The sequence below is a fragment of the Manacus vitellinus genome, unplaced genomic scaffold (assembly GCF_001715985.3).
Source record: "Manacus vitellinus isolate BGI_N305 unplaced genomic scaffold, ASM171598v3 scaffold_38_pilon, whole genome shotgun sequence".
In the NCBI taxonomy this organism is placed as follows: Eukaryota; Metazoa; Chordata; class Aves; order Passeriformes; family Pipridae; genus Manacus; species Manacus vitellinus.
The window spans coordinates 876,671-898,475 of record NW_021940526.1 but is presented as its reverse complement, the minus strand read 5'-3'; the positions used below and the strand labels follow the sequence as shown (position 1 = coordinate 898,475).

The following is a 21,805-nucleotide window of genomic DNA, read 5'->3' as shown; positions in this document are numbered from 1 at the left end:
GCCAAGGCTATTAAAGATCTTCCTTAGTGACTCCGATGATGGGGGAGAAAGCACCCCAGGGAGTCTTCAGACAGCACGGAGCTGGGAAGACATGTGTTAAAACATAAGAAATAACTTATTTAATCTCCAATTGGCCAAACAGCAGAAGTTTCCCACAGATGCTGTAGAGTCTCCATCCTTGCAAATATGCCAGCCTTACTGGCCATAGTTCTGGGTAATTGGCTTTAGGTGGCCCTGCTTTGAGTGATTGGGTTTCCTATCTAAGTATTCCTAAATATAAAGGATGATGATTTTTAAAAATGTGTACCAAACTGTTAGTTCCTAGCTCCCTTACAAGTTTTTCGTTCTAACTACAAATATTCAAATGGTTTAGGAAAAAACCGGGCAACCCTCACCCCACAACCGAGTTTGTATGTGGGGAAATCAAATTATTAGACCAACTTTCAGTCCAGACCTCTATCCAGGCAGTAAATTGAGCTATTACTTTTAACGACTGAAAGATGATAAATTTGAAAATTTTAAAATAAAAATTTTGTGACATTCCCCACGTGGTGAATTGTCTTAACTCCATATTGCAGTGCTCTACTGTCTTGTGTAAGTTTCTGTTGCAGCTGGTTTCAATGTCTCCAAAAATCTATTTTAAATTCATATAAAGTTAGAACACACAGATGCTATAAATAATTTGTAAATTTTGGTAGTGATTCCTTTGATTTTTTTTCCCCATACTCATTGTTGAATGTTCATTGTTTGGTTGAAGATTTTAATTATTTCAATAAAAAATTAAACAAAATTGTCATTCACTGTGTAAGATGAGACGCATAATTTGATAATGAGACGTGGCCACCTTTTTGGCAAACAGGTCATCAAAGGAAGACCCTCCCCTGCAGGCCCCGATCTGCTTAGTTTGGTTAACAGGAAAGATTAAAGATATTCTTTTTGCCCTTTTAACCTCTCAGGTGGCCTCTTTCAGTAACTGTCCTTTTGTGTAAATAAAGAGAAAAACCGCAGCCTTACCTGGAAACTTACCTGGAGCAGTGTCACCAGCAAGGCCGGGAAACTTGTGGAGACCCTCTGAAAACCCGACAGACATTTGTTTTAGATTTGTGTGTTTTCTGAGTGATGATGAAGTTCTCTATGCACTTTTTGCAAATCCTTTTAGCTAAACAGGAGTCCTTCAGTCAGCTGTCAGTAGCTTTGTGACAGGTTTGCTCTCTCAATAATCATTTCCCACACAACCGTTAGATTTTTACTTCAAATTTGATTATTGCTCTGTATCATTTTCTAAACCCACTGTCCTTTTGTGCAATGTGAACTTCCATTTTTGTAAATGAGGGTGCACAGAGGAGCCCTGACCCACAATACAGAGAGGATGTTTCAGGTCTGAATCTGAACTTCAGCTGTAGTTGCTTGACCAGCATTGTATCAGCTGTCAGCATCCTTTGACAACCTCCCTATTGTTGGAGTGTAAACTTTTAGACTTGTAAAATATGGGAAAATACCCTCCAACTTTTTTTTGGCACTTGCATGCCCAGTATTTGACTCTGATAAAGAGAACCTGCCAGTGTGTGAATGAGGGAGCTCAAACAAATGCCTAAAGGCTTCTGTGTGACCTGCTGTGTTCAAGACATTGACTCATTTTTGAGGCAATAATTACCTTTCCTTCTTTAAAGGCACATTAATAAACATGCTAATATTGTCTGTAATGAAAACTGAGTTTAAACATTTTCTTATTCAATTCTTCGATTTGATTTTTTTCTCTTTACTTTCTGTGTAGGGAATTGTGTTGGAATTTTCTATTCATAACTTTGAGTGATAGTTTCTTGCAAAATTTGTTGTTTGTTAAATTACAGTACAGAATCACGACAAATATAAAATTAATGTCAGTAGATGGACTGGGAAATTACATTTTAATTTATTTTCCTTCCAGATAGTAGCATAAGGATTTTTAAAAGGCAATAGGATAATATTATTGTTAGTGGTTTATAAAATCATTTGGTTTATGTTTTAATCTAGTAAAAGCATCAAAACTTGACTCTGAATGCTTGATGTTACTGATATTATAAATATGTATGTATGTATGTAACCTGTGAATACTTTTTGCAGCTAAGGAGGTACCTGAAGTTTATAGGTTTGGTTTATTGTGCTTTTTGGAGGTAGGTGTTTTTACAGAGTGTGTTATTTTGGAAAGGATCTAAGGCACTCAAGTTTTTTAGCTTTGGCTGGTAAACAGGAATATCAGTAGTGCAAGTTGCATGAAGGAATAGCTCTCAAACATGAGAATGAGTCCTCTTCATGAGGTGATGCAGTGAAATCAGAGAAGACTCATTTGTGTTTGATATTTTTTTTGTGCTGGAAGAAAAGCACTTACCTTACATGTGGCTTGGTTGTGGCAAAAGCAACACTGGGATGCCGACGCTGAACGCTGAGCACTTAATCTGAAGAAAGTCCTTGCTCTGTGGAAGCAATTATTAGGACTGCAGTAGGAGGCATCTGGTCATGTAGACATAGCAATTTTATTCATCTAATGTATAACAGTTAATACATTGCAGCTCAGTGTGAACTAGAACCCCTTGATGTAGATAAGCTCTTAAGTATTTAAATACCCAGGTCCTTCTCACTGAAATGTCTCAGAGTCCAACTTGGCCTCCGCATGGTGACTATTGTAAATGTTCCTCATGAAGCTGCATTACATTTCATCCTAATTAGCACTGCTGCTGCAGCCTTAGTAAAGAAACATTGGATTAAAAAGAACCAGAGGCTGAGCGCCCACATCCTCTCCTGCAGGAATTAAATCAATTTCAGTTTTACAGTATTCACAGAGCTGATTTAATTTGACCTCTTTCTCTAGATGATTGCAGAAGCATAGTAGTAGTAGGAAGCTCTTGCCTTTTTAACTTATGTTTAGCTGCAGAGTTGTGTCTGTTTTGGGTGCTGTCATTTCACATTAGTCCTCAAGTAAAGCAAACACACTATTTCAGTAGCAAAGAAATTAAAGGTTCGTCAGTAAATAGCAGTTACAGGCAACAAATTAAGATGAGAAACGTTTTTATTGTGGAAATAGGAATGAATGTTTCCTACTGTGAAACTGAATTTTTTATTGAAATTAGATATATAATTAAGTTATTATTATGCAAAGAAAAGGTTAGAAACCTTAACATCTTTTGTCCATAAGCCAAATATTGTAGTATGTTGATATGCATGCTGTGAATTCCCCATCACTGCTCTGCCAGTAATTTCAACCTGGCATCTAGACTAAATTGTCTCCCTAGGAGCCAAGAGGAAACACAGTTGATATGTGATCTCGGGCACGGGTCTTTCTTGAATGAATAAAAGCACTGTCACATTTTACGAAATTACATCTGCTGGTTATGTGCTGTGATGGTCTCTGAATGAGGGAGAGGGCAGAGCTCATCTGAGTTATGGCACAGCCCCATGTTCCAAAGGAGCTTGATGGGATTTTATGCACTCTTGTAGCTCCATTTCAGATACGTTTCAGCTGCATGACAGGAACTGAAAGCAAGGTAATGGTTGTGATGTGTCTGCACAGTAATTTTAAGGTATTAAGAAACACACAAGACACACAAATTGCCAGGCAGTGCTCGCTGAGTGGCCTCAGAGCGGCGTGTTTGAGAGTGGAGATGAACTAATGTGACAAGTGTCTGCCATGCACTGCTGGAAATGCAGTTGTTTCCTCTTCTCCAAGCAAAGCTGAGAAGGAAGCCTGGTCCCCTGGCACCAGCTCCATGCCCCCCAACACTCAACTGTGGTGCCAGATGTTGGCAGTGTGTGCTGAGCCTATCCCACAGTGCAGCAGCCAGTCTTGTAAATCCCTTCAAGGTCACCAGCAGGGCTTAAAGTAGATTCATTTAACAGTTGGACTCAATGATCTTACAAGTCTTTTCCAACCTTAATGATTCATTATCTTGGATGATGTATCAGCCTGATACCCTTCGCTTTGCAGTGGGGATGAATCTGCAGACCAGGGGCTGCAGAGCCACCCCAGCCCAAGTCCTCCAGGTGGGTGGTTTTGTCACTAGTGGGGATCTGAAATTAGTAGTGGTGCTACTTCCCATAGGCACCACGTGGGGTGTTTCCCAAGGAACCAAGGACTGATGGAGTTTTGAACTGTTTTGCCTTACCAGAGTTGTGGGGCCAGTAAGAGAAGGAGCCTTGAAGGCTCTGTTATTCACTTCCTGAGGCAAATGAATATCTAAATCCTATGCTGTTACTCAAATTCTGCAAAGAATGGAAAACAAAACACTTGTTTAGAGCAATTACCTCTTAACATGTTGAACTTCAACAGTGGTGAATTGTAAAATCTGTTTCTAAACTGGACAAAATCGTCCTTTATGCCTCTCTCTTATTGCTGGAGCATCTGTTGTCACCTCAGCCTGAGCTCTGTAACCATGTGGTGGTGTTTGGGGTTTTCTTTCTACTCCCTTCCTCATTTCCTTAAAAAGCTGATTCGGTGTGATTTATTGGGTACAAACTACAAAGCTAAGTATTTTTCAGGATGTAAGTTGTAGTGGTTGTGAGAAGGAATGAGACTATAATTCTCTTCCACTTTATTTTACTTAGGTATTTTTAGAGCGGAGGGTAGGATGTATTCTTTCCATTAGACCTCTCCTTTCTTAATCACCATTCCCTAATTAATTCCCTGGTTAAATATAAAGCAAGCATTAGCTTTGAATAATGTTTTCCTGTGTGATTAAGTAAAGAAGAATTCCTTTCTTTTGTATGATGACTCATTGCTGCGGGATCTGGAGGGAGCCTCAGGGTGGATATTTGAGACTTTGGTCCCAGGTGCTCTCATACCTCTGAGCTGTGTTTGCTGTCAGTCCAGAGGTGGGAGGCAAAGGTGATATCACATATCAGCTGAATACAAAGAAAATTGTCTCTCTTGTGAAACCACAGCTTTGGTTTCTCCTGGTGGAAAACTGACTCTGGCTTACAGAAATGCAAATCTGGAGACAACACACGTACAGCGAGGAAAAATGTAAATTACTGTTCTCACTGGCACAGGGTCTGTAATATCTCTTGTTTCATGATGCATTTTCTTTGAGATCCAAGCTGATTCAAAAATGTACCCTCTCTTTTCACCCAGCATCTTCCAGTTCCCCCCCCTGCACCAGTTTGCAAGCCTTTGTCTTGTAGCAGTACAACTGTGTTGGACCGCACCATAAACCACATGTTTGAAAGAACTGAGGTTAAAAATGAAAGACTCTGGATCAAAAAAGGAGGGTTATAGTAAATGAGGGCATGGCAAAGAGACAGGGCAAGGTTTAAGCTGGCCAAGCTTATTTTGCTGCTGAAGAAACACTGTTTAACTCTACCCCGATAATACGACTCTTTTTTTTCTACTGTAGTAGCGTATGGCGTTAATTTTTAGCTCATGGCATTAATTTTTAGCTCAAAAGGCAGTTTTAAGAACAATTCTGGGTTCAAATGTTGCTCAGAGCTCAAGGTGAGAAAAAGAGTACAGCTTTATTAACATGGCAGCAAGGAAAACATATGGAATATGTTTCATATAACGACATGAGAATGCTTATGATTTGACTGCCAGAACAGTGAACGCTACAACACTAATCTCCGGGTGTTGAAAAACAGCCATCTAAAAACACTCTTGGTTTTGATAAAAAGTTCAGCAAACAGAAATCCCACTGATTTTTGTTTTCCTTTTCATTTGTTTTACAGGCCTTTCCCTGTATTTCAACTGGAATTTATGGTAAGTAAGACCTTAGATGTCACTTATTCTTACTCGTTTTTACCCATTACTGCTATTTCAAACAGTGATATTTCATATTGGATGTCTCATCAGTCATTTTGGCTTGCCAGTCTATTTATCCTGTGTTAAATAACAGAGATCCAAAGCCCTTGGCTGTGACTGGATACTGGTGTGCTGGGAAGTGGGATGCTGTTGTGCAGCCCATAGCAAAACCCTCAGAGCCTGTGAGCCAAGACCTGCAACTGTGATTACGCTTCTGCAGTAACTCTTAAACACACTGCTGTGGCTTCAACAGGGAAAAACAGGGGTCTGGCAAAATTTTCCATATAGAAGGAAAACAAGCAAGATGGCACAATGTCCAAGACTGGAGGACTGGAGGGAGGGAAAAAAAAAAAAAAAAAAAAAAAGATGTTTTTCTCAAGCCAACCTGCTGGAATAACACGGAATTGTCTTAGCTCCCTTGAGTTGTGCTTCCACACTTTTATTTTATTAATTTACATGCAAATAATTATTGCCTGAAGGAACTGGAAGGAAAGGGTTATTATAAAAGTTCATCACTTGCATTGTTGTAGGATAATCCATCACTAATAGTCAACTGGTTTTTGGTTGACGTTGTGGAAGAAGTGGGCATGATATTTGTAGGAGGAAAAAGACAAGCAGTTCAATATTTAGGAAAAAAATGGAGAAATCTGAGAGGACATGCAAATTACAAAGAGGCAAATATATATTTTTTTTTAATTTAGTGATAACCTAAGCTGCTTTTTCTTTCTTTTAGGTTCAGTAAGTGCATAGAAATGCTTGTAGATTTTATAACTTTTACAATTTAAAGTTTTTAAATAAGGATGCTTTAAAGAAACATATGGATGCTCCATCCTTGGAAGTGTTCAAGCCCAGGTTGGATGAATCTGGTCTCGTGGAAGGTGTCCCTGCCCATGGCAGGAGGGTTGGAATGAGATGATCTTTAAGGTCCCTTCCAACCCAAACCATTCTATGATTATATGCTAAACAGCAATAAATAAAAGGAATATTTAGGGTTGCTTCTTCTCTTTCAAAGACATCTTATTTAAATGTTTCTGAGGATTATAAATCTGAATTAAGATTCAGAAGGTTGAATCTAATTTACTTTAGATGCCATATTCTTTTCTACTTGAACTGCACTTCTGTTGCAGAAGAACATGCAGATGCCATTTCCACTAACACTAGAATTGGCTGAATATGAATCTGGTTTCAGATAAAGCTCTGCCTTGATTCTCAGCTTTGGTCCCCCTCTTGAACTTTGAGGGGAGCTCTGCATTTTAGTCCTTGACTCATTGACTTAAATCTTGATCTTTTACACAGACACATTTTTGTTATTATGTTACAGAAGCAAGCAAGACATGGTGTAAATGTATGGAAATTAGTAGTAAGTGGGATGTACAAATAATAATAGTTCACTTTATTTTACAATTGGCCTAGTTAATAGAAAAGGTCTCAGTAGGTGAGGAATATGGTACCCTGAAGCCAGTAAAGAAGATTGGAAAGGATCTCTGGTAGGAATCATGAGTTAATATGATTTATTGGAGGCTTTTCTTGAAGGTAGCTGTGGCATTACTGAAACATTATATAGTGTGGCAGATGCTTTTTTTCGTAATTGTTTGCTGTTTTCACCATTGCAAATTAATTAAGATGCATTTCTGCTGAAATACTGTTTTTCTGAGGCTGCTGCTTTTTTTTTTTGTTTGTGGTTTTTTGGAGGTTTTTTGTTTGTTTGTTTTGGGAATACAATTTCTAATTGATTGTACTGTTTACATTTTAATAAATACTTTCTATTCCTCAATTAAAAAAAATTTCCTTCTTTACAAACTCTCAAATACACTGCCTGAGAGTAAGTAGTTAAACAGGCAACCCTGCATCAGGCTTCAGGTGTCAATATTTTCAACAATATTTGATAGCAGTTGCATTGCTAAAACTATGCTCTGTGTGATGTATTTGCAGTGTAAAGTACACCCAAACCCCACAAAACTATGCTTTCATCTTTCTGGTTTTGTTGGGGTTTTCCCCTTTATCCATGCACATTCCTTTAGATAAAGGCAGTGTCTAGACAGGCAAGTGGATCAACCTCATTCCGGTGGCCAAGCTGATTAGGATATCTTTGTGCTGTGCACGTAACACTGGACTCTCACAATAAAGTGTTTTTGAAGGAACATACGGTGTTGATCCCTCACCTCAGATCCATATGAACAAATGCTGTCCCTTCAGAATCCCTTGACTCATAATGGAGTTTCTCCTCCAAATGGAAATGGAGAAATTTGCAAGAGATCAACTGAGTGTATCCAATTTAAGAATCCGGATTGAGTTCTGCTCCAGACTCTTGTAAATGCTTGGATTGCTCACCTTTACTCTTATTGTAAGGAAAGAGTGGTCACACTTCTCTGGAGAGCCATCCTTTCCTGTTTGCATCACTGCAGAGCGTTCCTTTACTCCCATAAAAAGGGAGCTGGGAAGAAATGAGCAAGCACGGCTCTTTCTGAGGTCCTGGCAAAGGGGAGATTGCTTTTCATGAATGAGAATGGGAAGGGTGCTGGATAGAGGAAAGGTCTGCGTTTCCTCCCCAAACACTCCTGATGCTTCATCTCCACCCGTCTCTCTGTGGATGTTCCAGCTTGAACGAGTTACAGCCCTGAGAAGGCCTTTTGCCATTAAGGCCCCGTGCCAGGAGTCAAAACTCAGATTTTAATGTGCTGGCAACAAATTCACTCACAAGGGATCTCTCTTTGAGAAGTCTGATATCTTCAAGTGAGGGGGGCTACATCTTTATAAAATGACGTAGAAAGCAACCAGTGCTGAATGTTTGTAAGGACTACAAAACAACTGAGAGTCTACCCACAGGCACTTCGGGGGGAAAATAATTTCCTAAGAGAACCGTAATTCCTAGTATCTTTTCCTAAGAGATCCCTGTCACCTTTAATAAGCTTATAAACTGCTAATCAGTCTAAGAAAGCAAAGGTTGTGAAGACTCATATCCCCATGGGTCCCTGGGTTACTCTCTCCTGCTGCAATAAATGTTTTCATTTGTAGCAAGAGTGTGAAGTTTCCTAAATAAAACTACTTCAGGGGAAGGACTAAAGATTTGCATCCCTCCCATGGCATTAGGGAGGTACTGGAGTATCTAGCTCCACATCCTCAGTAGCTGTTTATCAATACTCAGACAGGAGCCACAGTGCAGTCTTAACCTTATCACACTTCTTTTCCCTAGACCAGCTAGACTTATAGGAATTTTCTTATATTTTGTCTCTTTTCCCTGCAATTTTACTATCTGGTTGAAAAAAAAAATTGAAAAAGGGATAGAAAAGATCTACAGACAAATCTATATATAGTTCAGAGGGTACAAAGTGTTATTTTAGGCTGTAGTGTGTCAGATTTTCATGTTATTCCAGTGGATCACCATTTAGACATCCACTTTCTTCATAATTACCATCTTGTTATCTCTGAGGTACTGCCAGAAGAGAGGGGTGAAAAAAAAGCCAGTTTCTTTAGTAGATTTTATGGAAGAACACCTCATCATCCTGTCTTTAAGAAGGTATCCAGAAATCCTGGTGTTTGCAGCCTGCAAAGTGAACAAGGATCTCTGATATGGTGCTACAAACCTTCTGAGCCACAAAATTAAAACAAGGCTCCGCAGATGGATGTGAGGAGGCAGAAATTTTCATGTTTGTCACAATACTCTGTTGAGAGATAATTATGGGATAGGCTACATATGGAAGGAATTGAAGATGTTACAGTCTACGCACACCTATTTGTTACCTCCTTACTGTTATTTTGCAGTAATAGTTTGGCTTCTGTTCCTAAATACTTATGTTGGCAACATAAGCTGCTCTCTGGCAACAGAAACAGGTATTTATATGTTATTTTAAACTTAAGGGCAGGGGGGGAAAGAAACTGGGGGAAAAAAGATGGAATTCTAAGAGAATTCTCCAGTTGGTGTGTATTTTCGTCTCTACATCAATTTGGTTGTATGTTTTACCTTAACTTGCTTTCATGAAATTATGTCAACTATCCTTTCCAAGAAAAAAGATAATGGCAGCTCTTAGTTTTGTCGTGAATTTATATTTGCATTTCTTTTAAATAAAACAGAGAGAGAGAAAGAAAAAGACCAAATGCCATGAAAGTGCAGAATGTCTCTGGTAATTTAGGTGGCGGAAACATACGGTTTCACCACCTCTTGAACACCTTTATTACATTGGAGTGAGTCTTGTTTCTTGTAGAATCGGGCCACTTGCAAGGTTTAATTTACTATGTGTTGCTAAAGGGGAGTCTGAAAAGGAAAAAAAAAAGTAGGGAGTGTGTATAGAAAATGGAAGCATATATTCTATTCTCAAGGGAAGATGCAAGGAGGTAGCAAAGATCCTCTGCTCTGCTTTGTATCTGGGGGGAGAGGTCCCTCAGTCTTAGTGCTGGCTCGTGTCACCTCTGTCCTGACCCCCAGTGCATCCTCAGTGTCTAAAGAATGATTCATTCTGCCAGTCCACAGAGAGCTGGGAGCGTATCCATCAGCTCTTCTCTCCGTGAGGTGATCCAAGATAGATTATAACAAGGGATTAACCGACAGGTGCACTGCTGAAGGATTATAAAAACCCTCTGAAAATCTGAGTCAGAAGACTAAACCAAACATTTTCAAAGGTAGAATAAATTCCTGACACGGGGGCTAAAGGTTGAGGCCATCTATTTCCATCTTTCTCATCTGTTTTTTTTTCTCATTTTTCTGTTGGTGTTTCATTTCTAGGATAGATATTTCTTCAATGAGCAATAAGGGTTGCACTGTCGTCTTACCAAGGAAGGAGTTAGCTGCAAAATTTTCAGAGCCTCTATACACAGATGTGTAATAAGTAACCATGAAGCAGTCTTGTATTTATCTCCAGCCTGGTGCTTTGAGTCCTTGTAACCATCAAAAAGGCCTGGTGTGTTTTACGTGATCATCAGCATTTGGATATCGTGATGTGAATTAAGGTGACTGAGGAAAATGGATATTATCACATAAATTCTCTGTGATGAAAAAGAAAAATAATCCAGTGGGTCACATAAGTTGCCATTAAGAAGATTTTCATAACTAAGCCAATTTTTTAACTTGATCAGCAGCTCCTCATCCCTTAGCTCAGAACGCATCAACTTTTTTGACACCATGTGGTTTTAACAGATAGTTTTTGTAACTCATTGGGGAGCTAATTGCATTTTGTTATTTACTCCATAATTGGCATAATGTAATATTTAAAGGAAATGAAGATATATGAGAACTCGTTCTTTGAAGCTTCTTGTGGGACTGATCACTGGTTAACTGAGATTATTATTAAAATTAATAATAGTAGCAGCTATGAAATGACTGTTATAATATTCAAGTAATCCTAGAAATCTAATTACTACTTGTATAAAAATTTGTTGCATGCATTATTTAACAGTGTTCTTATTTCAGACAGTGTAGTGTCCGTGATACTAATTGGTTTCTTCCCATAATTTAAATGCTAAAAAAATTATGACAGGAAAGTGTAAATCGATGAGCTCTTGACAGTCTAAAATTAGCATTCATACAATGTCTTTAGCAAGGAAAAGCTCTAACTTGATTCCAGACGAGAGACTTAATAAGCTCTCTTTTTCAGTGGAAATTGGCATTTTATGGATAATGTAGTTAGACTATCTAGAATTTTATCTCTTCTGAAGTTCTTGCTGACTGGTCCAACTAAGAGCATTTCCCCCGAACACTACAGGACAAATCCTGTCCTTCATTAAAATGGTGATTAGTGACCGTCCTTAAAAATTTGCCTTTTAAAGCCCAAACTTTTGAACACTGGATACTCAGTTGCCTCATGGCCTTTCTTTTTCCATTTTCTCTTTAGGAAGAGATAGAAAGTCTGTGTAGTTGCTTTTTTCTTTTTAAATTATATCTATATATATTCATATTTCATACATATATATTATATATATATTACTATATTAATTGTCCCCTTCAATCCTACAACATCTGCCTATGCTCTTTAACCTCACTGTTTGGGTTCTGCTCTGCAAGAAACAATTGTTTCTGTGCTCCCTTGCTCTTCTTTCATAGTGTCTTACATCTTGAAGCTCCAAGCATGGCTCTAGTTGCTTTTGCAATGAGCTCTATAAAGGTGTCCAGACTGTTGAGGAAAAGCCAGTAACATCTCCAAAGGCATCACAACCACGTCTCACTTTGGACACTTTCCCCCTTTTTCCTTTCACTTTTTATATTATTTTTTGTCAGGCAAACTATTCTGCAAGATATGAAAGAGTTGGAAAAATTTTCTGATATTCAGAAAGCATATTGGTGATATGAACAGTGCTTCAACTGGTCAGATATATTATTTGGTTTTGTATTTGTGGTTTTCCATTCAAAGAATTAGGAATGTCTCAATTACTGTGATGAAAGTTAAAACTCTATATTGTTGTATACCAACAGAATCACTTAATTCCCATTTATAAATTTCCCTAGCTGATGCCAACAAGATAATCTGATGTGTTTGTTCTGTGACTTTACACTCCGGAAAAGCTAAAGCTCTTTGAAGCTAATTTGTTAAGAAAATAAAACCATATAGACCTTATCCTTGAGACATTGCATTAACATGATACATGAAGTTTAAAATATTTCTTGGTAAAAGGCCCAATTATCGCTATCCAAATTTTTTTCTTTGATGTAATCTTACCCCTTCCCCCAGTAAAGAGCATGTCTCTGAAACTTAACTTGGAGCCCAATCCATCAGTGAATGCCACTGTGTTGTTGTAGGTGTCTTTTAACCATACTCGTGATTAGATGTACTGTGAAAACATAGTCATTAGAAGAATATTTTTTTATGCTTTCCCCATTTCTACAGAAAATGTATTTGAAGTATGTTGCCTCCGAGTTTTAAACACATTGTGAAAAGACAGACAGCTAGTTTAATGGTTTCAGTCAAATTTCATGATGCAACTGAGCTTCCTTGAAAGGAGGAACTTAATATAAAATTAATCTAGTTAGGGAAGAATAGATATTATCTTGACAGCTGTAAAACTACTCTTGGGTTTGAAAACTTGCTCTAGAGGTGATGTGTGTCACGTTAGCAGTGATTTCATTTACCTGTGCACTTTGACATAATTAGTTTTGCAATCTTAGTTGTAAAACACACATTCTGCATAATCTAGCAGCTAGAAAAAGATCTGAAAAATACGCAGAGAAAGATTTTTAGTCCTAGATCATCACCCACAATCATTTTATCTGGAGTTTACAAATATAAGCTGCTAACAGAAGGAAACTGCCACGAAACCTGATGAACATGATGCCCCAAGGTTTAGTTTTAGGTAGTCCTGTGAGGACCAGAGAGTCAGACTCAATGCTCCTTATGGTTCCTTTCCAGCTTGAGATATTCTGTGACTCTGAGTGTATTCAGTTGAGTCCTACTCACAGCTTAAAACTCATTCTATGAGAACAGAATGGTCATACTAGTCTGTGCTCCTGTGTCCTTAAGGAGCTTTGGAAAGCCCTGACACACTAAAGTTGAGTAGGAATAATATTTGTTTCAAATAGTTTTACCACAAAGGTGTTGACAATCTTTTTGACCTTCTGCGGCTGCATTTGATAATAAATGCCTTAGAAAAACAACTTCTTTTTCTTATTCTTTCCTTATTATTAGTGCAGAGTGATACATGTGGCTGGGTCCACAGAATATTTTGGTGCTGACCCTTATTTGTCTGATTGTTTTTATTCTCCATAGCACACGTTGTCTCTTACTGTTTATTTATATGATATCTATTGTAATGATTCTTGTCAGTGTTGGAGACCCTTAGTGGTACTCCAGTACAAACACAGAAAGTCGCCATATACCTAAATTCACATTGCCAAGATCGTCCCTCATTCTTTGGTCACTCCAGGAAGTTTGCAAGAAGTATATGTGTGAGAATACTGGGGCATTTAGGTGGCCTGTGAAAGGGAAAATGTAACTTTCTCCTGAACTGAAAGAAAATATCAACCAAATAGACCTCCTCTTCTGAGTCTCATCAAAGAATCTGAAAGACAAGTTAAAGGTGTTTCTGCCTCTGAGGGTCGTTCACTGTGTTGTCCTTTTCCCTGCATCTTTTTTAGATGGGAATGGTGCCATATATCATTGGAAAGGGCAACTGCCACTGAGGCAGGAGAATAGCAGATGATTCAGTGTGATGAATGACTGATCTGTTTCTAAGCCAGAATCCTGTTTATAAAATGTATTCTGCTGTTCTGCACACCACAGATCTTGTTGGTGGTTGGGTTAATGGAAGGCCATCTTGGGCCTGGAAGAGAATTATTTGTGCCTTTTTGTTTGGGGAATGCATTTAAAGCTGTGTTGTGCCACCAACTGTCGGAAAAACGTTCACCTTTCCTCTGTCTGGAGATGTGATGCCGAAGACAGTGGTATAAAATAGAGTGAATTACAACAATGGAAGGAAGCATCTGTTACAGTGGCCTGAATTGTCTTGTGGGAAAAGGGATTTTCTTTTTAACTGGTAATCTCTGAGTTTGTAAAAAATTAAATTTGTACACATGCTTTGAATTTATGCAAATTGAACAATTTGCCAATGATTTTATCAGTGCATAAAATGAATTGCATGCATGTGTTACTGGGACTGAGGTGTTATTTCTCAAATTCTGGATTAATAATTATTAATAGAAAATCAGGTTGCTGTGGAATTAATTCATGTTTGATTAATCTATCAGAATGTGATTATTCAGTTTAAGCTAGTTGCCTATATCAATGAAATATTACACAAAGAACATGTAAGGTTTGTTTACTGCAGAGAAATGCAGCAAGAGTCAAAACCTACCTTTCTGTGAGTACCATTGAGGAGAAAGTTTTGATTGCTTTTCAGAGCTTCTGTGCAGAGCAGGATCATTGCTGGGTTTGTTTACTTGGCAGTAATGGTATACATATTAAATTCCCCTCCAGGCTTACCCAGGGTGAGCCGTGCAGAAACAAATGAGCACCTTGTTGAGGAGTGTTAAGTCAGAAGTTCAGTACATCTTAACAAGGTGACTGAGAAAATAAATGTGGACGGGCTTTTCGTGTACCTGCCAGGCAGGCAGGATAGAAGTCAACCACTTACTGAAGAGCTGGTTTGGGCAGGGGGGGAGTCACCTTCTGCTTTCAAATACACTTTGGGTCAGGTTTCTGCTCAATAGAGCTGCATTCGGTTTATTTCTGAGCTGTCACTGCTGCGAAATAGCAGCGGTTCAAGGGGTGTTCTGTGAGAAGAATAACTGTAATTGGCAATCCATTCCTTCATTTCCATGCTATAGCCAGCCTTGACAAATTAATCACGATCAAATACAGGCTGTGGGAAGGGGGTGACCCACGTAGCACAGAAGAAAAATGAGGCCCTGTGCCAGCGTGACAGACTAATCCTTCAATTCACCCCATTAGACTGAGCGAGGGGACTTGTTGGTGTGCCTGTCACCTGCACCGCCCATAAACAAACTGTTCACTCTCAGTGATGGGGTTTGGCGGGCGCAATAAAGGTTATGGAGAGCATCCCGACACCTCATCCATCACTGGTGTGGGACGGGGATCTCCTGGATTAGTCCTCGGGAGGAAGAGTCACGGTGTGGTGGCTTAGAAGATCCTGCCCTGGAGACAGAGCAGCCTAAAAGATGTTCAAGGAGTGATTTTGTGTCTAGTCCCATAGGAACTGAAATGGCTCCTTGGTCTGGGTGGATGTGTTACAGGTAACTGCACAAAAGAGCAAAGATTGGGGTTGGAGCTTAGATGATATTTAAGGTCCCTTCCAACCCAAGCCTTTCTATGATTCTCCTGGCAGGTCTGAGCAGTGATAGCTTCAGATAGACTCTGAATCTGTCCCAGGGAACAGCATGTAGGTTGATTCTGATGGAAAGGTATAAACAGCAGCCTAAACTTGATTTACTCTGTCAGCTATGCAGAGAACTTGAGATCTTTTGGCAGATGTTTAGATAGCTTTCTTCTCACATACTTCTTGGAATGGTGCAGCATGTGTGTGGTTTCCAGGGTTATATTAGAAATATGAGACCCTATTTTAACTAGTCTCCTCATAATAATATTCTTTACATAATAATGTTTTTTATTCTATGTACTGCTATGACTTTAGACTTTCATCTAGTCACTAAAATGGAAACAGAGCTAAAGTCATGCTGGAGGACGTTGGTTTCGGAGAAGTTATGGTGGTTTGCACTAGCTGTGAAAAATTCTATTGCACTGAGAGGAATAAATGTAGTTGTTTGTAATTGACCCTATTCACTTTGACTCTAACTGAATTGAGCTCAGCAGAGGAGAAATCTGGTTCAATGTATCATACCTTTCTTAAAATGTTCATTTTGGGCAGGGAAGACTTTGTTATCTTACTTTTTCTTGAAAGAGTATCTAGCCCCTTAAAAAGAACATTAAGGTCTGATTTGTAAACAATTTGTATCTCTTTTTATTCCTTTCAATATATTACTTGTATATGAGAGAATGGAAGTGCTTACTTTCCTATATATTACTGGATGATAAACTGTATCTATCATTTTCCAATTTAGTTTTGGACAATGTTGCATATAATTTTTTTTCTCTTTCCCTTCTCTCTGTGATGTTTGAAAGAATCCTTTAACGGAAATAATGTATAATACTATTTAAAGGGTAGTATGTGATGCTGTGGCAGTGGAAGACTTTCTGTCCCCTTCTGTTTTCATTGCTCTCTGGAATACAAACATTAAACCTTCATTTTCAGGGAGTTGAAAGTATCCCATACGGAAAATATAATCTTTCATCACACATTATGACTTGTTTCTGTTAAAAAATAAATTTTGGTTTGCTTAGTCCAATTGGGTAGCATTTCCATATCGCTCATTGATGAAGGTACTTTTCAATATGACTGATTTTATGCTGATCCTGCATGGGAAGAACATGGTTCAGACACCCCTGAGCTAAATAAGAGCCAGTATAAATGTCAGCACAATGTTCTGGTTGGCAGTCAGTGGTGTATTTTCTGCATCCATTTTCTTGTTTCTCAGTTTTGATGATCAAAAGCATATTTCTAAATTGGAGAAAATGACAGTGTGTGGACTGTTTGGCATTTTGATGAGAAAAGTACGGAACAGGAAGATCAAGAATTTAAGATTAAGAAATGGGGACTTCCTTAGGATGAGATTAAATCGACTGTTCCAGCGGTGACCAGCGTGTGGTGTGTAGTTTAAGCTTTACGTACCAGCTCATTATCCAACGTTGGAAAAAAATGGAGTATCGGTTTTATGCAGGATGTGTATCAGGGTAAATTGCCCAGTGTAGGCTGTGAGCTGCAGACAGTGCAATCATAATGGCTTTTGAACTGATGCAGTTTTATGGCTCCAGAGCATTAATCATTCTCTTATGCCCTTAATTACTGTTAGGTAGTTACACTTGTGTCCGTAATAGGTGCTAAACATTCTGCCACTGGTTTTTAACCATTCTTTTTGTTGCAGCAGTAAATGCACTATAGCAGGCTGTTAGGAGTCCAGAACATATTTTTTAGCTGAGTGCCATTAGGAACATTACTGTAAGTCCAAAGACATTTTGAGCTGTATTATTTGGTAGCTGGTTGTAGTCTTCTGGGTTTGGTTTTTGGGGGTTTTTTTTCTGTCTTTAGGAATGAGAGAAAAGAACAATTCTGCTAAGCAGGCATTGCTTAATTAAGAGAAGATGATTTTTGTCCCTTTTGGCCTAGTTTACCAAGCGAGAAAGAAAGCAAAAAGTTGATGCATTTTCCACACTACTAAATACAATATAGAAGGAAACAGTGATACTACTTAAGCGCTGACCGTGCTGGTCAGTGCTCTACGAATCTTCTGGTTTATATTGCTGTCAACATTGTAAGTTAATATTTACTAGTTTTCAGTAAAGCAATTATATACTCCTTTATGGTAGGCCCTTCCCAAAAGAAGATGTGAGATTCAAAGCTCCCTTCTAATTGAGGCTGCTAGCCATGATGCAGATAATGAGGGTGCATATTGACAACGCTTCTGTGTCATTCCTAATGAGTATTTCATGTTGTGGAACCTTACACCCTGTCTCTCTATTTTGTGGCTTGATTAATGAGTTGTCACCACTTTATTGACTGTAGGTAATCAGAAGCAGTGACAGTGTTTACCCTGATTGACAGCAGAAGTAGAGAATGTACAACCGACAAACTTGAGTTGACAAGAATCTCTGGCTGTTTAATTTATGTGCACACACAAGGTTTTATGAACTTCCCATATGTATTTTCAGTTCATATTTTTCAAAATTGTGCAGAAGTGGCATGAAAATGTTTAACTGCTCTGCTATTGAAGTTCCTTAATAATTCCAGCATATTCAAAATTGTCTAACCAAGGGCAGTCAGTGATGTTCTGGCTGTGGAATTAGATGCATTTGGTGGTAAAGAGTGAACTTCCAAATCCTTTCTTAACTTAATTCATTTTTTCAAGATTCTCTTTCCTAGTCATTGACCTTCTTCTGAGTTTCCCATGTTGATTACATGGCATTTATGCTGACCTTAAGTAAGCTGAACACTTTCTGAAAAGGAATAGATAGAAACATTTCTCCATTAGCACTAATGCCAATAAAACATAGGCTTGAAGTTCATAAATGTATATTAAGTTTAAATTACATATGATTTCAAGAAATTATCTACTTCAAAAAAATTACATTTGATAACAAATTATGTTTACTTGATAGACCAATTTCCACAAATCACTGACGTTTCATGGTATCAAAGCTTTCTACTAGAAAGAGGTCACCTTGATATTTGCACTGAATGTATTTCAGTCTTGGCTCCACATTTTATCATTATTGATGTCTTAAATTTTCTCTTACCTCCACAATTTTTTTTAATCTACTTATTTTTATTATTTGTTTTTATGACTCTTACTGTCAACATATTTCACTGGTTTTCTACTTACTAAACAAAATGGTTCTGCCAGAATTTCATGTGTAGCCTTAATTTTGTAACTTTTAATGTACGATCTGTGCTATTTAGGCAACTCTGTATTTATTGCTTGTTTCTGTCACTGCCTACTAAATACATTAATGTCTGTGGATCTCTAAATTATAAGGCTCCTCTCTTCCCTTAAAATGTCAGGACTGAAGATGAAACTCTCTTCCTATTCCTTCACAACAAATCTAAATATCCACTTAGTAAACACAGGGAGATAATCATGGGCTTCAATCCAAACTTGAATTATCTGTCTAATTTTCAGCACTTCAGGCAGTATCATCGCAGTAACACACACTGGATGCAGTTGTTTAAAAGACACTTTGCTTTATAAAAAAACACCAAAACCACCCCCACCAAAACACCCAGACAATCCTATGTGAGCACTGTTTGGCTACTCCAGTTCCACTTGCTGTGAGGTTGCTCACCCCACAGCCACCCCAAGCCAGGACTCATGACTTCCTCAGGTTTGTAAGTCCACCTCCTTGCTCATCCATTTCAATCCCGAGGAGGGGTCTGGATAAAAAAACCACCTTGATTGAAGGTGTTGAAGCCAGTCTATCCCACAGGTTTGGACCAAAGCAAAGGATGTCCACACAACCATTTCAGCCACCAGCGTGGAGTAACTCCTGGGGGACAGGGATATGGCAGTAGCATCTTCATTTGTTAAAACTGGATTTAGAAGGTGATGTTTTTCCACGCTCTGAACTTGTTTTGTTAAAACTCATTTGTGAGCTTTTTCATTTGTTTACTGGATTTTCCAGAGTACTTCCTTTTGAAGAATCAGTTCTTTTTCAGTGTGTTCCTGGTGTTATTATCTCACTTTTACATACACAGCACATGAGAAAGGTAGATGTGGAATCTGATGGGAACTGATAGGAAACAAGATTCATATTAAAATTTCAACATAAGAAATGTCCCAGAAGCTCACACATAGCTCACACATTCATTGTTTCCTCCTTTGACTTAGCCCTGTTTTTGCACACTAACTCTTTCAAATTTGTTTTAAGAAGTTTTGAAATTGTTTGAAAAAGTTAGTCTGACTGCTAACCTTAGCATTTTTTTCTTCTTCCTACTTTTTCAATCTGTATAGAGGATTTTTTTCTAAATTTCTACCAGAGAGGGGGTTTCTTAATTTGACTTCGTTTCCCTTCTGTGTTTGCATGAACTCAGATAACTTGAAGCAATTAGTCTTTCTATTTGTTCAAATTGTGTCTTCAAAGTTTAATTGTAATCTGCTTATTTCTAAGCAATACAAATCCTCCTTTGACCCTTCTGAATTTTGGAGATCTTTCTTTCATTTGGATGTCCACCACTTTATTTCTCTACTCCTAGAATACTTTTAAGTATTGGGTGCTTGTTATTGGGTGATTTCAACATGGCTTGATTATTATCTATTACAGTACTAGTATAATTTCTTTTTATTTATTCTTAACTGACTTTTATGGCAACTTCACCTTTGCTTTTTGAAATAATTTTAAATAATAATATTCAGACTTTCAGTAATGCCACAAACTTTGTTCTTTTTCTGTCCCCAGGTAGTTACTGTAAATTCAGCAGCTTGTATTTGCATCAGCACCAACTTGCATGAGATTATTTTGCAAAGTTCATATATAATTATGTATAATTCAAATAAGCATAGGTATTGATCTCATTGGGTTTGACTCCTCAGTGCTGTGAGTTTTCCTGCTTTGCTGTGGAAGTCCTTTTTTTATCAATTGATCTATAAAAATCAACCTTGTTTCTTGTAGAATGACGATCTCTTGGGTTTGTAAATCTAACTGGAAAAGTCTAATTAGAATTGGTGTGTGTGTGTCCCCAAATACCTTACACTGGTATTTTTAATAGTTAATAAATAGCTCTCAGAGCTGTTTTTCACAATTTTTTTTCCCTCTCACTCACAGGCACTGTTTTGCCCTTTCTCGATTCTGACCCATACAGTGTTAACTTTCCCTCCTTCATGCAGTTTTGGGGTTTTTTACTGGTTTCTGTATCCAGAGATGTGGGACCCTGTGCTGTGGAGGTCAGTGTTTGCATATCAATAATTCACCGAAATAATCCCAGCCTGACTCAATATTGCAGTGGTGTTTTTTGCAATCTGGAGATGTGCAGCTGTCAGGATAATGCAAACTATCTTGAGACTAATTGTGCATGTAGAGGGAATCCTTTGATAAAATTAATGGAAATCACATTGCCTAAAGCCGCTCCCTAAGCTCGACTCTAATGCCTACATTTAGTTTTGATTATGTAACAAGTTCTTTTGAATTTACCCACCTTCTTTTTATGTATCCTCCAATTAAAGGTATTTTCCCTCACTTGCTTAATAATCAATGAGGTTTCTCTGTGCAGCGCGTTTAATGTTTTTCCATACACCTTCTGCTAGTCTACCTGGAACATTGTGTTTCCAAGAGGATTAGTTGTGTTTGGCTGTGGAGTGGAGCACAGAGGTCTGCCTCAAACAGGTACTTTTCCCTAAGCATAGTGTGGATCATCTCATGCTGACTATACATGTAATGTAAATTTAATAAAGCACTGGAACAAACCACCCCTTTGCTGCCACATGGCCACATTTACAAGGAAATTGAGGTGGGAGGTCAATTTGCACTTAAAAACTACTGTTGGAGATGCCTGGGTTCTTAAGTGAAAACCTTTAAATCTTGCTTGTCTGACAGGTGGTAAGAAATTTACACTTAAATTGTCCAGATCAGCTTCTGATTTGTACCACTTGTTGGAGAAAAGAAATTTCTTAGTCTTCCAAATCCTTCACTGCTTGATCTGACCAACCCTAGCATCAGCTCCTTTGTTTGAAATCTGGGCATTGCTTCTGACTACAGTAATTGTCATTGCTTTTTCTCCTATCTCAGTTTGAATATTGTTCCAAATTACTTGAAAAACACGGGTGTTTGGGTTTTTTGTTTCCTCCTGAAGAGTGGCATCTCACAAAATGGAATCATTTTACTTTAAGGCCTGATTTACCAATGCTGGTCTAACCAGAAATGTTGACGTTTGTTAGACCTTTCTAAACATTAGGAACTCCCATTCCTTGCTAAAATAGAACGTTTGCTCGTGTAATGCTTTAAAATAAATTAAAAAACCTCAACACACTGACAACTTATTGGAATACATGTTGAA

The 21,805-nt window shown here is 38.2% G+C and overlaps 1 protein-coding gene across 3 annotated transcripts in view; it reads left to right on the top strand.

Annotated features, from left to right (window-relative positions):
• The window catches only part of MACROD2 (mono-ADP ribosylhydrolase 2), an 836,463-nt gene that overhangs the window by 547,847 nt on the left and 266,811 nt on the right, over positions 1-21,805 (top strand). For all 3 annotated transcript variants that reach the window (XM_029961674.1, XM_029961673.1, XM_029961672.1), the window contains exon 6: positions 5,695-5,725. In XM_029961674.1, the coding sequence (XP_029817534.1) occupies positions 5,695-5,725 (31 nt within the window). The remainder of the gene's footprint in view (positions 1-5,694; positions 5,726-21,805) is intronic.